Below are 15663 nucleotides of genomic sequence, written 5' to 3' on the forward strand. Positions count from 1 at the left end.
GTTCCCTAAACATTCTGAGCATGCTCCACCACAGCTAATCTGAACTTTTCCTGCAGTTTTTGTTCTGAGCTGCTCAGGGCCACATTCCATTCTGGTGCCTAGACACAGAACCAAAGGATAGAGATTTTTTCTCCTTACCTGGCCTGGCAGTGTAAAGGAGGAAGGCGCCTTATTTGAATTCAGAGGGGACAAGAGGTGGACCAGGAGTAGATTGGGACAAAAAGCCTGGAATGTAACCAAGATCCTGAGTCTGACCACTCTTCTGCTGTCAGTAAACATCTGTGCAACTCACTGCTAAAGTGTCTCATCCTTCTCTAGGACTGGTTCATAGAGAGGCTGACAAAGCTCCTTTAGCTCAGTGGGTTCTAACCCAGCTGATGACCATTCTGGGTGTCAAAATGATGATTGACTGATAAATTTTTTTTAAAAAAACCCTAGGAAATTACCCCCACCCACACCCACCCCTACTCCTGAACATTAGGGTTGGGATTAGGGGGAGAAAGGCACTAGCCACCTTAATTCTGGCATCTCCTAACTTTTGAGTGTTTAATTTGTGTGTGTAGTGAGTTTTAGTATCTCTGTATCTAAAATGTTCTCTGCTACAGGTGTTGTGTATCAGCTGACTGTTACCCATGAGTTAACTTTGTCACTGAGGGAGTGGAGCTTGTAATTTGAGGATTTTTTTTAAATGAAGAGCATGGTACATGTAAAACTAATTGCATAAACACCCAGTATGTAGCAGGTAACTAATGTGTAAATGGTGTAGCATGTGTACATGGAAGTTACTATAGTACAGGGTCAGGGCTTCTAAACCTCTTTCTTTGAGGCCCCTCAAATCAGCCCTCCCCTGCCAGGAGCTGGGTCTGGGCCCAACAGCACCAACCTCCCCCCGTCCCTGGGGCACAGCTTGCTTTGATGATGGTTTCCAGGGGCGGGATTATGGGCAGAGCCCCGGTAAAAGGGAGAGAGGCAGCTCCGCGGTCGAGTCTGACACTGGAGCAAAGAAACAACACGAGCTCCCCCCGTCCCTGGGGAACGCGCTTCCGGAGCTTGTTAGAGACCCGTGCCAATTGCAACAGCGCGCACTTCCGGTATGGGAGCCTATCGGACGCGTTTCGCATCCTCACTTCCGGTATGGGAGACGGTCGGACAACTTTTAGCGGCGCGCACTTCCGGCGCATGCGTGCTGCGCCGCCGGGTGCTGGCCGTGCGCATGGGGTCACGCGTGGAGCTGGGGTTCGCGGAGGAGGCGGCCCCGTGGCGCCTGCGCAGCGCCCAGTTCCCCAGCAAGGTGGGGGGGCGGCCGGCGTGGCTGGGCGAGTCCGGGCTGCCGGGCCCCGCCGAGCTGCGCTGCGGACGGTGCGGGCGGCCCTGCGCCTTCCTGCTGCAGCTCTACGCGCCGCTCCCCGGCCGCCCCGACGCCTTCCACCGCGGCCTCTTCGTGTTCTGCTGCCGCGGGCCCGCCTGCTACCGGCCCGGGGCCCAGGGGCCGCTGCGAGGTGAGACCCCCGCTCCGCTCCCGCCACCACAGCCCCGGGCTGAGACCCCCGCTCGGCACCCATGGGGGGCCCTGCCCCTCCCCCCCACAGTCCCCTCCGCTCGGCACCCACATTCTGTCCGCGCGGGGCGCCCCTACCCCCCCACCGCTCCCTCCACAGGTGATTCCCCCCCCCCCCCCCCCCCGTGATGTGTAAACTCTTTTTTGGGCAACGTCTGTGTACAGCGCCTAACACGGGAGCCCTGGGTAGGTTTCCTAGGTGCCACCAGCGTGCAGAAAACAATAATCCAAATCGTCACTCGGGGGCTTTTGGGAACTGCCCTGTGCTGTTACTCATTGCACAAATGGCGTTTGGTCCCTTCACTCCTGTGGTTTTTTTTTCAAGTTTTTAGGAACCAGCTTCCGAGGAAGAATGACACCTATTCCTATGATCCACCACCTGAAACGCCCCCTCCTGAAGGGCATCCTCCTGTGAGCCTCCAGCTTCAATGTGGAGCTCATCTGTGCAGAGTCTGTGGCTGTTTAGGGCCAAAGGCATGTTCCAAATGTCACAAGGCCCATTACTGTAGTAAAGATCATCAGATTGTAGATTGGAAATTGGGACACAAACTATCTTGTGTGCAGTCAGGTGAGTTAAGTGGAATTTAAAATAAACCTGGGAAGATTCTGTCTGGAAGACAAAGCAATTCTGCTGCTGCTTGTTTTCATTTTCTTCTATTTTTGCCTTTGTATTTTAAAGAGAACTTCTTAAAATGTAGTGCAGTATGGAACAAAAGTATGATGCAAGTCCAACAAGAGTTACTTTCGTGCTTAGTACTCTAGCAAGGGAAGAATCAACCATTATTCTTGTTCCTTTTGCTAGAGACAGTACATTGCACAGGAGAAATAACATTAATCTGTATTGCCTTCTAAATTGACTAGACAGGCATGTCCACATCTTTATTATGCCGTAAAACTCTGTAAACAATTAGGAAAAATCAAAGGCTGTATTGTTTTAGTATAAAGAGAAAACTAAGTTTTGATTCTATTTATAGGACAAATTCAATGATGATGGGGTGTCTGTGGCTTCAACATAACCCTTGTGTTTTAACCATGAATAAGTTCCTTCTGCAGTCCAAAATGGAACTGCATTCATCATGTTGGGAAGTGATTGTTAATGTAAGGAGATGAGAGGAATCATTAGGTGAACTTACCTCATATAAAATGGTAAGGGTCAAAGTGTGTTTAATGAATCATGTCTATACATATACATCACACAGTAATTAGTAATGTATATAAGCAAATACATAATCAGTATGAATATAGACCTAGTTTAGTTTGGTTCATTAGACCTTTTGAATTCCCCTTTTTTGGGAAACGAATGCAAAACAATGTTTTTGGCTTACTAAATATCCTGTTGTTTCACATCTTGAAATGTTCCTGATATTTGGGTGCAGAACAAGGATGAAGTAACAATGAGGGGTCACAGTTTCCTCCATCAAATATAATCAGGATAAACAAAGAAGTCCCCAAAGTTCCTGTTGAATATTAAGATTGTTTTGTTGCTAATATGTAGGTAAACACATTATATAACTAGTGTGTAGTGCGGAATCTTATATTTGGTCATAGATATGGTTAATCATTATTAGGTAATGAATCACAGAAGAGGGGTGCTGATAGAAAGTTGGGTGGCATGGGTATAAAAATGTGTATGCAAACTGAAGTCTTTGCCTTTCACAACCTTGCCTGTATATACTCAGCCAAGTCACTGGCTACATGTACCTCAGCAGATCACTAGGATGTGGCACTTGTATCCATGCTGAAATAAACCTATTCCTTAGATCTGAACTCTGGAGGTAGTAGTGGTCTTGTCTGCTACGGCTGACAGTGGCTGCCTGCTTTGCAAGGTGACCTGTGGGTATGGTTGGTGGTCTAGAAAACATCCTTGCAGTTATAAGCATTTGTAATGTGGAAAGGGAGCTTTGTGAAACCTGCGCGTAATAATAGAGCATGGCTTATCTGATATCTGAATTGGTTCATTTAATTGTAATAAATGATTTAGGGTATGACAAGATGATAAACAACACTGCAAGCAAAGACATTCAGCTAAAGATTTTTTTTTCAATTGCTTGGCCTTGCATAAATTGTACCATTTGTTAAAGAACATATGCAAAATAGTAATAATACCGGTACTGCAACAGTATAGAACTGTTCAAGAGGTCAGTATTATTGTTGCAGAAGTAACAAAAACTAAACTTTTTGCAACTCATCAAAATGTCTTGGTTAGTGGTTTAATGACTTGAGAAAAGGAAAGAAGTCTGTGCCTCCCTCCCACTTCCCCCCTCAGAAACCCCCCCCCCAGCTCTTAGTCTCCTGACTACCCCCCAGGACTCCACCCCCTACCTAGCCTCCCTGATCCTTGTCCTCTGACTGCCCCCTCCTAAGATCCCCCCCCCAACTACTCGCCTAGGACCCTATCCCTTACCTGTCCCCTGGCTGCCCCAACCCTTATCCACACCCCCGCCCCCAGATAGACCCCTGGGACTCCCATGCCCCATCCAACCACTCCCTGCCCTGTAACAGGACCCCCAGAACTCCTGACCCATTCAGCTCTCTCCCTGACTGCCCCCCGGGCATTTTTAAGGTGTTTTAATTATAAAGTGTAAAGGAATATCTAAAGTTGATCCTTAAAGGGATATAGTCAAGGTTAGTTTGGTGGTGGGAGGGATAGCTCAGTGGTTTGAGCATTGGCCTGCTAAACCCAGGATTGTGAGTTCAATCCTTGAGGGTGTCACTTAGGGATCTGGGGCAAAAATCAGTACTTGGTCCTGCTAGTGAAGGCAGGGGCTGGACTCGATGACCTTTCAAGGTCCCTTCCAGTTCCAGGAGATGGGTATATCTCCTATTATTATTATTATTATTTATTATTATAGTAGACAGAAAATGTGCTAGCAGGTATTGGTGCACTTGGTAAATTTTTCTTTTGTACTCTACCCCTACTTGTATGCTTTTCTCACAAGTTCGTGTTTGCAGGTAAAGTGACACAAGAACTGAATGCTGCGGAGAGTTGATTTCTTATATATTTCCTATCATTTTTATTCAAAATGTTCTTTCATCTTCTCATTGGATACTGTGGTCCTCTTACAGTTATGTGGGCTCTGGTGCACACAGTGGCATGCCTACATTTTTTCCTGTTTCCTATTTGTAACAAATAGGCATTTAGTGGAGAATTATTAGGTGTTGTGTGCTTGATTCACGCGAGTACACCAGTCAGAAAGAAGGCTTTTAATTTTAAAGATCTCTGCAATGTGTTATCTGTTTTTAATAAATCTACTTCTGTTCTCTTAGCCCAGATGACTGATATTTTAAAAAATAAACTACTAGAACAAGTCACTGTAAAGTGAGAGAATGTGTTCATACTTCAACCACTAAGACTACTTACTTAGGCAAACATGTCTGTGTTGACTCTCTGTTTTGTGTTCCAGTCCATCATACCCCCAGCTTATCTGTTCATCTACCTATTGCATTGTCATTACGCCTGATCAGTGATTTCATTCGGTGGGGACTGTTCTTGTTTTATTCATTTGTGCAGTGCCTAGCACTTTGGGGCCTCAATCCTGATTGGAGCCTCAAGACACTACCACTATATAAATAATCATATTTGCCTTGGCAACCTTGACAGTGCAGTTTTAAGCGGGAGAGAACATGAAATATAGCATTAAGCAGTGAAATGATAAAAACAGTAGTTCTCTTGTGTGTTGCAGCTCAACTGGACACTGCAATTCCAGATCACAAGTTCCTTTTTCCAGAGTATGAAATTGTAATAGAACCTGAGGAAATAGAAACTCCTGGTGACAGTCAAACAGATGCAGATACACAAAAGAACTTGGAGAAACATGACGAATTGGCGGCTGCAGGCGGTGCAAGTAAGAAACAAAACGGGCTTCTGAGAGAGTTTTCTATATGCATTGTATGTTGCTTCACAAATTGAAATATTCAGTGATTCTAAATCAAGTGTTAACTATAAACTACATATTACAAAGGATTAGTCTACAAATCATCATTGAAGAAAATGGAAAAAACCCATTGTAGCTACTGCCTCTGTTAACTACAGTTCATCACCATGTGCATGTCATTTATGACGCGTGTAGAAGTATAAATGATTCATTTAAATTACCATTTTTAAATTTTATTGAAAGCATGGTAATGAGGTAACTAGTGACTAGATCCATAGCATTGTGCCAGTGTTCTGGTTTGGTAGGGGAATTTTCTTGAAGACTTCTCTTAGTCTCTAGAAGTTGTCTCCAAAAGTAAACCTAGTTAGAGTAGCTTTTAAAATGCTTACCCAGCTGTACCTAAAATCTGGCCTGTGCTAGAAGAAAGCTTAAACCTGTTTTGAAAATGGGTTTGCAAACTCTCCATATACTCCTGGGGAAATTTTTGCACCACTGCACAATGCAGTGTTTGTGCAGAAATCAATGTTCTGTGCAGAATTTCCTCCCCCCCACCCCCACCCCAAAGTGGGCTGTAGAGCTGCTGGCCACCACTAGGGGTGCTGGATCCAGCAGAGGCCAGCTCAGAAATAGAAGACACTGTGGTGTGGGGGAGAAGGGGACAAAGCTGGAGGGTTCTGGGCAGCTACAGTTCCCTGCATGCATTAAAGGAAGGAGGCAGCATGCAGGAAACTCCACACAAGCCCAGGATCAGGCTTTCTCCCTCTAGATCCCTGGGCTCTGAGAGGGTAGGGGGTGCGTCTGAGTGTTTGGGCTGGAGGGCACCCCACAACTAGGCTTTGGGGCTTAGAGGGTGCAAGTGTCTGGGCTGGAGGTGGGATGGTGGCTGTGGCTGGGCTCTAAGGGAGGAGGTAGTGCAAGTATCTGGACTGGGGAGCACCTTGTGGCTGGGCTCTGGGGGTTAGGAGGCAGAGAAATAGGAACTGTGGTGTCGTAGGGGTTTTTTAATTCTCTCTTCCCGGGGTGAGTTGTCTGTATTGTCACATAGTTGCTGACAAGTATTTTGAAATAAATTTCTAAAATAATTGAAACTGGTGTGATTATATAGTGTTGTTTTAGCAAATAAAATTTGCAGAATTTTAAAACATAGTGCAGGGTTTTTAATTTGTTGGTGCAGAATTCCCTGAGGAGTATCCTTAACTCTGAATGAAAAACAGTAAATCCTAGAGCTTTTATATGAAGGGTGTGTGAATCATGTGAAACTATATCCACATAACTGGACTTGAATTCAGATATAGCATGGTTTGAAGTTTGTGATGAGACATAATGCTGCCCATTTTTAAACTTGTAATTTAACGTTGTCTAAAACTTTGTGGGTGGGGCGTATTAAAGATACAGAATAGTACAACCACCCTGAGCATGAGTGATGAGCATTGTATAAGGGACGCAAACACAGGTCTTTTCAGTTGTTAAATTTTTGAAGTTGTAAATTTACTGACTCCCACATGCATACTTCATTGGTCTTTTTTTAGTGTCAAATTCAGAAAGTACATCAATTTTGTGCTCCATGTTTCAGACATACTTTCCTAGATGAATTCTGCCTGTCTTCCTCGCATACTTCTCTCTAATATTTAAATGTATGCTTAAAATATTACGGAACTAATGGATCACTCAACTGGCTAAATCTGTTGGCTCTCCAAACAGGCTGAAGCTTGTCTCTGATGTTGCAGTTTGCTTTCCTGAACATTGGATGCTTGAACTGATTTTAGATGACGGTAGAGACACAAATACTATATTGTAAACTTTAGCCATACTATGTTACCCTGTGTTGCCTTTTTCCCCTTAGGTGATGGTTTTGAGTCACTAGATGAGGAGGTATTGGAGGCAATGGCAAAACATGAGACTCGAGAAGACAAGATTTTCCAAAAGTTTAAAAATCGAATAGCTGCAGAGCCAGAACAGGTAAAAAGAAAAGTATCTTTTAAAATACTAATCACCTAATAGTCAAAAGGTGGATGCTGTTGTAGAAGCAGCAGTGAACTGTATGCTATGTATAACATTGTATGCTCAAAAGGTCTGTTACACTCCTCTTCTTCTTCCCCCCCCCCACTTTGATTACCTGTGAAATGGCTTTCCCCCACACCTCCCTCCTGGAATGCTTGTGGGATGAATGGGCTGCTTAAACAGCTGGAGGATCAGAAGAGCTCCTAGATCAGGGGTCGGCAACCTTTCAGAAGTGGTGTGCCATGTTTTCATTTATTCACTCTAATTTAAGGTTTTGCGTGCCAGTAATACATTTTAATGTTTTTAGAAGGTCTCTTTCTGTAAGTCTATAATATATAACTAAACTATTGTTGTCTGTAAAGTAAATAAGGTTTTAAAAATGTCTAAGAAGCTTCATTTAAAATTAAATTAAAATGGAGAGCCCCCCAGACTGGTGGTCAGGACCTGGACAGTGTGAGTGCCACTGAAAATCAGCTCACGTGCCGCAGGTTGCCTACCCCTGTCCTAGATAGACAAGACGTCTGGGACTCTAATTAAGCAGCATGCACACACCCAGTGCATGGACAGTGGCTGAGATAGAGTGCGACCAACCAGACGCAGCCAAGTCATCTCTAGTCGCAGGCCATGAGGAGCAGGTCCTTAAAAGGGGGAAGGGGCCATGTGCTCAGGAGTGCACTCACAAGCTTGTACCTCCCATGGAGGCCCTTTGCTGGGACCGCTTGGCCAGTGGTTCGCTGCATTGCATTCCATCGCACCATCCATCACTGTGCTGTGGGACACTTACCTTGAAGGATCCTGACATCTCCAGTGCCATGCCTGTCCTGGGAGTGTGTGTGAGACACACACCCTCCCCCACCCGCTTCTTTTGAGCTATCAGTACAATAAAGGTGCTGCTTTCTGCCAAACTCTGGTGGGTCATTAGTCCTCCCTAAGCTTACTAGCTTACCCAATTTCGGGTAACAGATGCCTGCTTTATTTTTGGAGCATATATTGCAGCCTTGATGCTTACATAGCATCCTGATAGTGTTTCTGTCAATTGTGCCTCTTTGGCACAAATATCTTAAATAGCTGAGGTCAAAGATGGAGAGAAGTTTCACTAGATCATCCAGTCCACATGCTGACCAACATAGAATAAAAGTCCCCAGATACAAGACCTACCTGATATTATCACAATGTGTCAGCCTTTGTTGTACTTAGACCAGCTTTGTTAAAGTTTGACAAATTAAGAAACTTGTCTAGGGCTTGGAAGAATCTACTTACCCAAGGTAAGCAGAAATTTAGCTAAGGTGTGAGGGTTGAGTGGAGCTGGGAGAGGGGGATCTGCTGCCCTTCTGTGGAAGGGGAGAAAGCATGTAGAGTAGCATCTTCTTTTTCCCCATCCCCTGCAGGTTCCCTTCCTGTTTTTCTTTTTTCCTTCTAACCAGTGTCCAAGTTGCAAGGTGAAACTTCATCACTATCACTCAAGCATGAGAGTCCTGAGGGATGGAGAGGAGTCTTGTTAAAGAGACAGAACTGTGAATTGAGAAACCTGGGTTCTGCTCTGGTACCTGCTACAGATTTCCTTTATCTTGGATGAATCAGTCTACTTCCCCTACTCCCAAACAGAAGCTTTGAGTCTAAAATTGTTATAGGGCTTTGAGATTCTGTTATGGAAATGCAACGTATTACTGTTCATTGCTGGACCGATGCTAGATGGCTTGGGGAAATTCTGGCATTTTGTTTCCTCAAGCAGTCAAATCATATAAAAGACTGTGTTTATTTCAGAAAACCTATACCCAGTTACAATGGACTTTGCTAACAAGTTTTAGTGGGGGGGAAAAACAACCTTGACCAATGTCTATTTAAACATAACTATCTGTAATTGGTTATTAATTATACAACTGAAAAGACTGTCAGTTACTTAATATTTCTATTCAATTTCAGATTCTCAGATACTGTCGAGGAGGAGAAGGTCCCATATGGATCTCAGGTGAAAACATTCCTCGGATGAAAGATATCCCAAATTGTTCATGTGGTGCCCAAAGGATGTTTGAATTTCAAGTACGTGAGTTGGTCCAAGGATATGATATTTTTGGTGTATAATTAAAAACCTATTTTAAGTCTGAAATAGTGGTGTTAGCCGATGGCTAGAGACAGAGGAGTTATATTTGAATTCACAGGATAGCTGTGCGAAAGTGTAGAAGCCTCAGTTACTAGTGTAACAGTCCTTCCTTATGAGATTTTTATTACATAGTAAATAGCACTTTTTTCCTCCTGATCTGTTTTGTAGCCAACAAAATAGTACACTTTTTCTATCCAGTTGAGGGTCATATGAATGTCTTCTAAATGTGGAATTCTATGGAAAAAAGTAATGGGGTGAAGGGGGACGCTTTCAGAATTGTTTGACACTACTGTATTGTTTAAAAAGAAAAATGTTCTAATGTGGACTGCCAGACTTTCAGTTACAGATGCCTTCACGATGAAGTTCAAACAGCTCATGGTCCCCCAGTCTTCCTTGTGCCAGAGGGGAGCGTTTGTGTGAGGGAGTGTTCTGCCACATTGCTGACAATAGAGAAAACAAACTGAGGGAAAGAGGAATCTAGTGTTAGGTTTCATTGTAGCTATTGTGCCCAGTCACCTGTTGGGGAAAATCACTTCCTGTCAGTTACTACCAAGTGCTGCCTCTACATGCAGATTCAGTGTGGTGGGAATATGATTCCTGTTTGCAGTGGTAGAACCCGAATGTGGGAATGAAAAACAACTTCTTTCCTGGTACTGAAATACACAATGTTATTCACTGAATATAACTGTGTTTTATCAACATCTTTCATGAACAAGATAAGAAGCTTGACATTCCATTTAAAACAGTGTCACTTAGTAAACATTCTGAAGAAATCATAAGTGAATGCTTGGCTGCAGGCTGGAAGTGGAAAGTCCTTTCATTTCACCAGCTCAAGTCATTACATTAATTCTATCTATATTATACTTTGCCTCGCTCCGGTACCTTAGGACTTGTCTACACAGGAAAGTGTTACCACTTAAATTGGTATAATTATATAGTAGATTCCACTTAAAAGCAATCCTGATTCCGGTTAGTGGCAACATGTTGCTGGGAATCAGTCCCTTTCCATTAGTATCAATGTTAATGAAATTCAGTTATTAGCAATGGCATGCTGCTTGTTTGCAAGTTTTTTTTGAAGGAAGGCCCCCATCTGCAGGCAGCTTTGTGAGCCTGCAGCTGGGACAGGCCTTCTTTGGCAGTCCTGCAAGCCTACCTGTGGCTGGTGCTAGCCTGTCCTAGTGTTGCCTTCTGGGGCTGCAGCCTGGCATATCTGCCTTCACGTACACAGGGAGATAAGGGGGTGTGGGGAGAGTTTGCAGCCTGCATTCTGGAGCTGCATGGTTCCTCTCACTGCCCTCTTTGGGCTGTGCCCTGCACGGGGGCTGTGCATAAGGAAATACATAGAGGGCCCAGGGAGAGATACTGTTCAGCTCCATGAGTCTGAAGGCCCTGATGTTTGGGCTGCAGCCTCCCTTTCCTGAAGAAGGTTTGCAGCCAGAGAAGGCATGTCCTGGCACTTCCTTGCCTGCCTCCCTAACCTTCCTTTTGTTTATCAGCATCTGCTGGATAATAGCAAAATTTTGCTGGCAATAGGAGGGGTTGCTTACAAGCAGAAACTGCTGTACATGTATAACTCCCTATCTGGACATGCTTATTTTGGTATGAGAGTGGCTTTATTTGGCTTAGTTTAAATCCCTTCCAAACACAAAAAAAAGGCAACACTTTTGGAAGACAAAAAAAAATCCATTTTGGAACGTTTCCAGTCTCAGCTCTGCTACAGCCTGCCTGGTGAGGTGCTTAGGAGCCCAGGTTTCCCACAAGGCAAGCAGAGTACCCTGCCTGACTTCCATCAAAAGTTTTGACCAAATCAGAACATTGCAGTTGAATATTTTGATTATTGAATCAGCATTTTCCAACAAAATAATCTTTGGAAACTGATCTGCTCTAATTATAAAATATTAATGGATGTTCTAGTTAGTTATGTCTCCTTGCATAGCTGTAATAGTTTGATCATGGTTTTCCATCCTCAGACTAAAAGGTGGAACTCTTGCACCAGAGATCCATTCAAAGAGGGGAAATCTATTAGTCACAGAAATGTAGGGCTGGAAGGGACTTTCAAGAGGTCATCCTTCCACCCACCCCTCTCCTGTTCAGTCAGGATTAAAGAATTAAGTATATCTAGACCATCCTTGAGAGGTAGGTGTGTAACATGTAGTAGTGGAGGCCTTGTGAAACAAAAGATAACAAGCAGCCCAAGAGAACTGCTCAGGTTAGCAAATGAAGAAATTTTGATTTAAAATTCATATATACTTTTACTGGTGTTCATACATTTCAAACCATGTATCAACCACCATATCTCTTCTCCCACTCCAAAACAAAACAGCCAGAGCCATGTTCTTGACCTGTTTTACAAATCATGTCTTGTGTTCCTAAGGTTATGCCACAACTCCTGAACCACCTGAAGGTTGATAGCCTAGAAGAAAGTATTGACTGGGGAACACTGGTAGTCTACACATGTGCTGAAAACTGTAACCAAGCAAATGGATATATAGAGGAGTTCATCTGGAAGCAGGACATTACTGCAGACTCTACTTAACTACTACACATTTATTTTTAGTTTCTGTAAAGAAATGAATTGAGTTTATACACATGTACTGAAGTGTAACACATTGCAAGAAGGAAAAAAGGTAAATGAACTATTATTTCATACTGAGGAACTAGCCCAGAGTTGTATCACCTTTAATGTGTATATTGTAATTAAATTATAGCTAAGTCATTAAAACAGACCTGGTTGAAATTTTTTATGCATGTCACCAGTACATATGAGCCTGAGCATTTAAGGTTCCTACCCATTGTTGTTAGCTTTTTACTTCATCTTGGATAGTGAAACCAAATGGTTGAAAATTTCATTTTTTTCTCATGCAGTGACACTGCAATTGTTTCTTAGCATTTTTTAAAAAAGCAATTTTTAGTTTCACTCTAACACTTCTAGTGCTCCTAGAGCCAGTAAATTGTCTTTTATAGTCAATTTTAGGCTTGTTCAGACACTGTTTCCTTTAAGTCAGTGATGTCTCAGAGTGTGATTGTATCTGAAACCCAATCACTTACTGCATGTTTTACTTGGTAAACTGCCAGCTGAGTTAATGTACTTTATCACTCAGTGTTTGTTTGACAGTGTGCATTTACTTTATATAATTGCCTATGGAGTGAGAAATGAGGCCCAGAAACAACAGTCATGCATTGCAGTTACTGATGCAGGGGCTAGAGTCCAGCTCGTTGAACAGTGGTGTGGCAAATCTGACTCTTATTGTATGAGGGAAACTTAGTCCCTGCCCAAAGGTTACACTCAGAGCTGCATTTCCGCAATGCTATGCACATACTATAGAAGCATGTTGTTTAATTTATAGTGTATGTTTTACACATGTTGGTTTTACAGTTTTTTTTCCAAAAATATTTTAAGTGATAGAACTTTAACTTAATTTGGCTTCCAGCTCTATAGTGTTTTAGCATTGGCAGTTAGATTCTTCTTTATTTGCCTATTTTTACACCAAATCCAGAGAGCAGAAATATTCCATTGCTGTGAAGACACTCTGCAGCAGTGGTAGCTTAATTATTGAATTTGCTGTCAAAGTAAATTGAAAAATTACCTGTTACAGTGGCTTTAAAAAGATTATCTGCATTTCTAGATTTGTTCTGAGAGCGAGTGAACTTAATGGTATGATGCAAATGTTTCTCCAATGTCTTAAGAGAAACTACATTTGTATCAATGTTGTTGTGAGGCAAAAATAGTTCCCATTCACATGTGTGTTTAAAAACCGAATCCCAACTCTACCACATCTGGAATATGTTAGTTCTCTGCTGGAAGAAATTAACTGTCAGGTTGTCCTGGTGTATTAATATCTCAGAACAACTTCCCCTCTGCAGTGACTTGGCTCATAGCAAAAGGTGTCCCCTTGGAAACAGCACCCATATACACAAGGTATCTGATAGGAGTAGATATGAAACTGTCTTGTACACAAGCCTATCCTACCCACAGCTTTATTTAGAAGAGCTTGATCTGTGCCATAGGGGATTGTACTTTTATATCTTCTTCATGTTGAGACTAATTTTATGATAGCATAAAATACTTCATGTATATTCTGTTCACTTCTGGTGTCTAGAAAGAGTTTTTGTATAAGACCAGATTGAACAGATATTTGGTCAGTTACTTTACAACATACTGGTGTTTAGAAATTTCAAGTTCTGGGCAATCCTACCAAAGCGCTCAGACTGACATCTACTAGGCAATTTTCATAAAATTAATCTTCCTGACCTCTTTTGCCAAGTTTCACAAACCATGTTTAGAGATTCCAAGGCCAGCTGTGATCATCCAGTGAGTCTGACCTCCTGCAGACCATATCAGATCTTTCCTATCCAGTTTTCTTTTTAAAAATGGGCAGTGAAGAAAAATCTACCACAACCCAGGGTAAATTATTCACCATTAAAAATGTACACTTTGTCTCCAGGCTGAAGTTGGCTAGCTTCAAATGCCAACCCTTGGACCATGTTATACCTTTCTTAGCTAGACTGAAGAGCCCTGTCAAATGGATAGTTAAGAGTTAATAGAACAGACGTACTTCTGATCTCTTTTGCCTGTGAAGGGTTAACAAGATCAGTGGTCCTCTGGTCAGGTGACAGCCAGGCTCAATCAGGGGACAGGATACTTTCAAATCTTGAGGGAAGGAAATTTTTGTGTGTGCTGTTAGTGTTTGTTCTCTCTGGGTTCTCAGAGGGACCAGACATGCAACCAGGTTTCTCGCCAATCTCTCTGATACAGTCTTATGTCCAGAATAGTAAGTACTAGGTAGATAAGGCGAGTTAGGCTTATGTTTGTTTTCTTTATTTGCAAATGTGTATTTGGCTGGAAGGAGTTCAAATTTGTATTTTGCTGAAAGGATTTTACTTTGGTACTTTTATACTTAAGCTAGGAGGGTATTCCCAGTGTGTATAGCTGAAAGACCTTGTAACATATTCCATCTTAAATTTACAAAGATAATTTTTACTGTTTTTCTTTCTTTAATTAAAAGCTTTTCTCATTTAAGAACCTGATTGTTTTTAATCTGTGAGACCCCAGGGGACTGGGTCTGGATCCACCAGGGAATTGGTGGGGGAGAAAGGAGGGAAGGGGGGGGAGAGAGGTTAATTTTCTCTGTGTTAGGATTACTTTCACTTCCCCCTCCCCTCCCAGACTCTCCCTGAGAGAGAATTTTCCTCTGTTTTAAGATTCAAGAAGTTTAAATCACAGTGATCTTCCAGGGGAAGCCTGGGAGAGGCAACCGGTTTACTTTCCTTGTGTTAAGATCCAGAGGGACTGGGTCTTGGGTGGACCAGAGTGTACCAGGCACTGGAATTCCTGGTTGGTGGCAGCACTACAAGTACTAAGCTGGTAATTGAGCTTAGAGGAATTCGTGCTGGTACCCCATCTTTTGGACGCTAAGGTTCAGAGTGGGGAATTATACCATGACAAGCCCCTTGTTAAACACTTGGTGCCCAGGTAGGTACTTACAACCTGTAATCAAATCACCCCTTGAGCTCTGTTTCACTAAAAGGCATGTTTTCTAATCCTTTAATAATTATCAGTGCTCTTTTCTGAACCCTCTCCAATTTGTCAACATCTTTCTTGAATTGCAGTCACATCAGTGCCAAAAAGAAAGCTAAAATAACCTCTCTTCTTACTCAGGAGTCCTTTTTATGCCTCCCAGGATCACTTTAGCTCTTTTGGCCACAGCATTGCAGTGGGAGCTCATGCTCAGCTGATTATCCACCATCCCCCAAATCTTTTTCAGAGTCTGCCATCATGCAGTTCCTCTGCAGAAGTAAATTATTAGCCACGCAGAGAATTCAGGAAACTAAAGAAGTTGTAGCATCCCTGAAGCCTCTAGACCTTCCATTATTCTGGCATTCCCTTAAAGTGAAATCCATTCAAGTTTACCTGATTGAGAACTACAGGCCTAAGAATAGCAGACAAAGCCACAAAGGATGCAGCTCAAGTTCTGGCTACACTACAGCACCCACTGAAGGAGTCATAGCAGTTGAGAATTACAGGTCCAGACATCAATAATGGACAAGTCCATAGCTCCACTGAAACATCTTAAAATGTGCAGTTAAAATAGGGCATATCACTAAACAAATTTTTAATAAGGTAGTGG

General features: G+C 42.8%; 1 protein-coding gene across 3 annotated transcripts; it reads left to right on the forward strand.

The window, feature by feature from the left end:
• The first annotated feature begins 1142 nt into the window (after positions 1 to 1142).
• PDCD2 (programmed cell death 2) lies at positions 1143 to 12257 on the forward strand. Of its 3 annotated transcripts, none has more exons than XM_050949152.1 (6): positions 1143 to 1499; positions 1891 to 2126; positions 5242 to 5403; positions 7277 to 7392; positions 9358 to 9474; positions 11910 to 12257. In XM_050949152.1, the coding sequence occupies exons 1-6, from the start codon at positions 1180 to 1182 to the stop codon at positions 12069 to 12071; spliced, it is 1113 nt and encodes a 370-aa protein (XP_050805109.1). In that variant the 5' UTR covers positions 1143 to 1179; the 3' UTR covers positions 12072 to 12257. The 3 variants fall into 3 exon arrangements, with proteins under 3 accessions (XP_050805109.1, XP_050805111.1, XP_050805110.1); XM_050949154.1 differs by lacking the exon at positions 11910 to 12257 and adding an exon at positions 8859 to 8977 and having other exon boundaries at positions 9358 to 9450; XM_050949153.1 differs by having other exon boundaries at positions 1193 to 1499; positions 1884 to 2126.
• Positions 12258 to 15663: the final 3406 nt, after the last annotated feature.

Source organism: Gopherus flavomarginatus, chromosome 4, assembly GCF_025201925.1.
Source record: "Gopherus flavomarginatus isolate rGopFla2 chromosome 4, rGopFla2.mat.asm, whole genome shotgun sequence".
Taxonomy (NCBI): Eukaryota; Metazoa; Chordata; order Testudines; family Testudinidae; genus Gopherus; species Gopherus flavomarginatus.

Bases quoted from the DNA above. Each gene is read 5' to 3' on its own strand.
- PDCD2 (XM_050949152.1), top strand. From the start codon at position 1,180: ATGCGTGCTGCGCCGCCGGGTGCTGGCCGTGCGCATGGGGTCACGCGT. The intron at 5,404-7,276 runs GTAAGAAACAAA...TTTTCCCCTTAG, and splicing joins GGCGGCTGCAGGCGGTGCAA to GTGATGGTTTTGAGTCACTA. The intron at 7,393-9,357 runs GTAAAAAGAAAA...ATTCAATTTCAG, and splicing joins TAGCTGCAGAGCCAGAACAG to ATTCTCAGATACTGTCGAGG.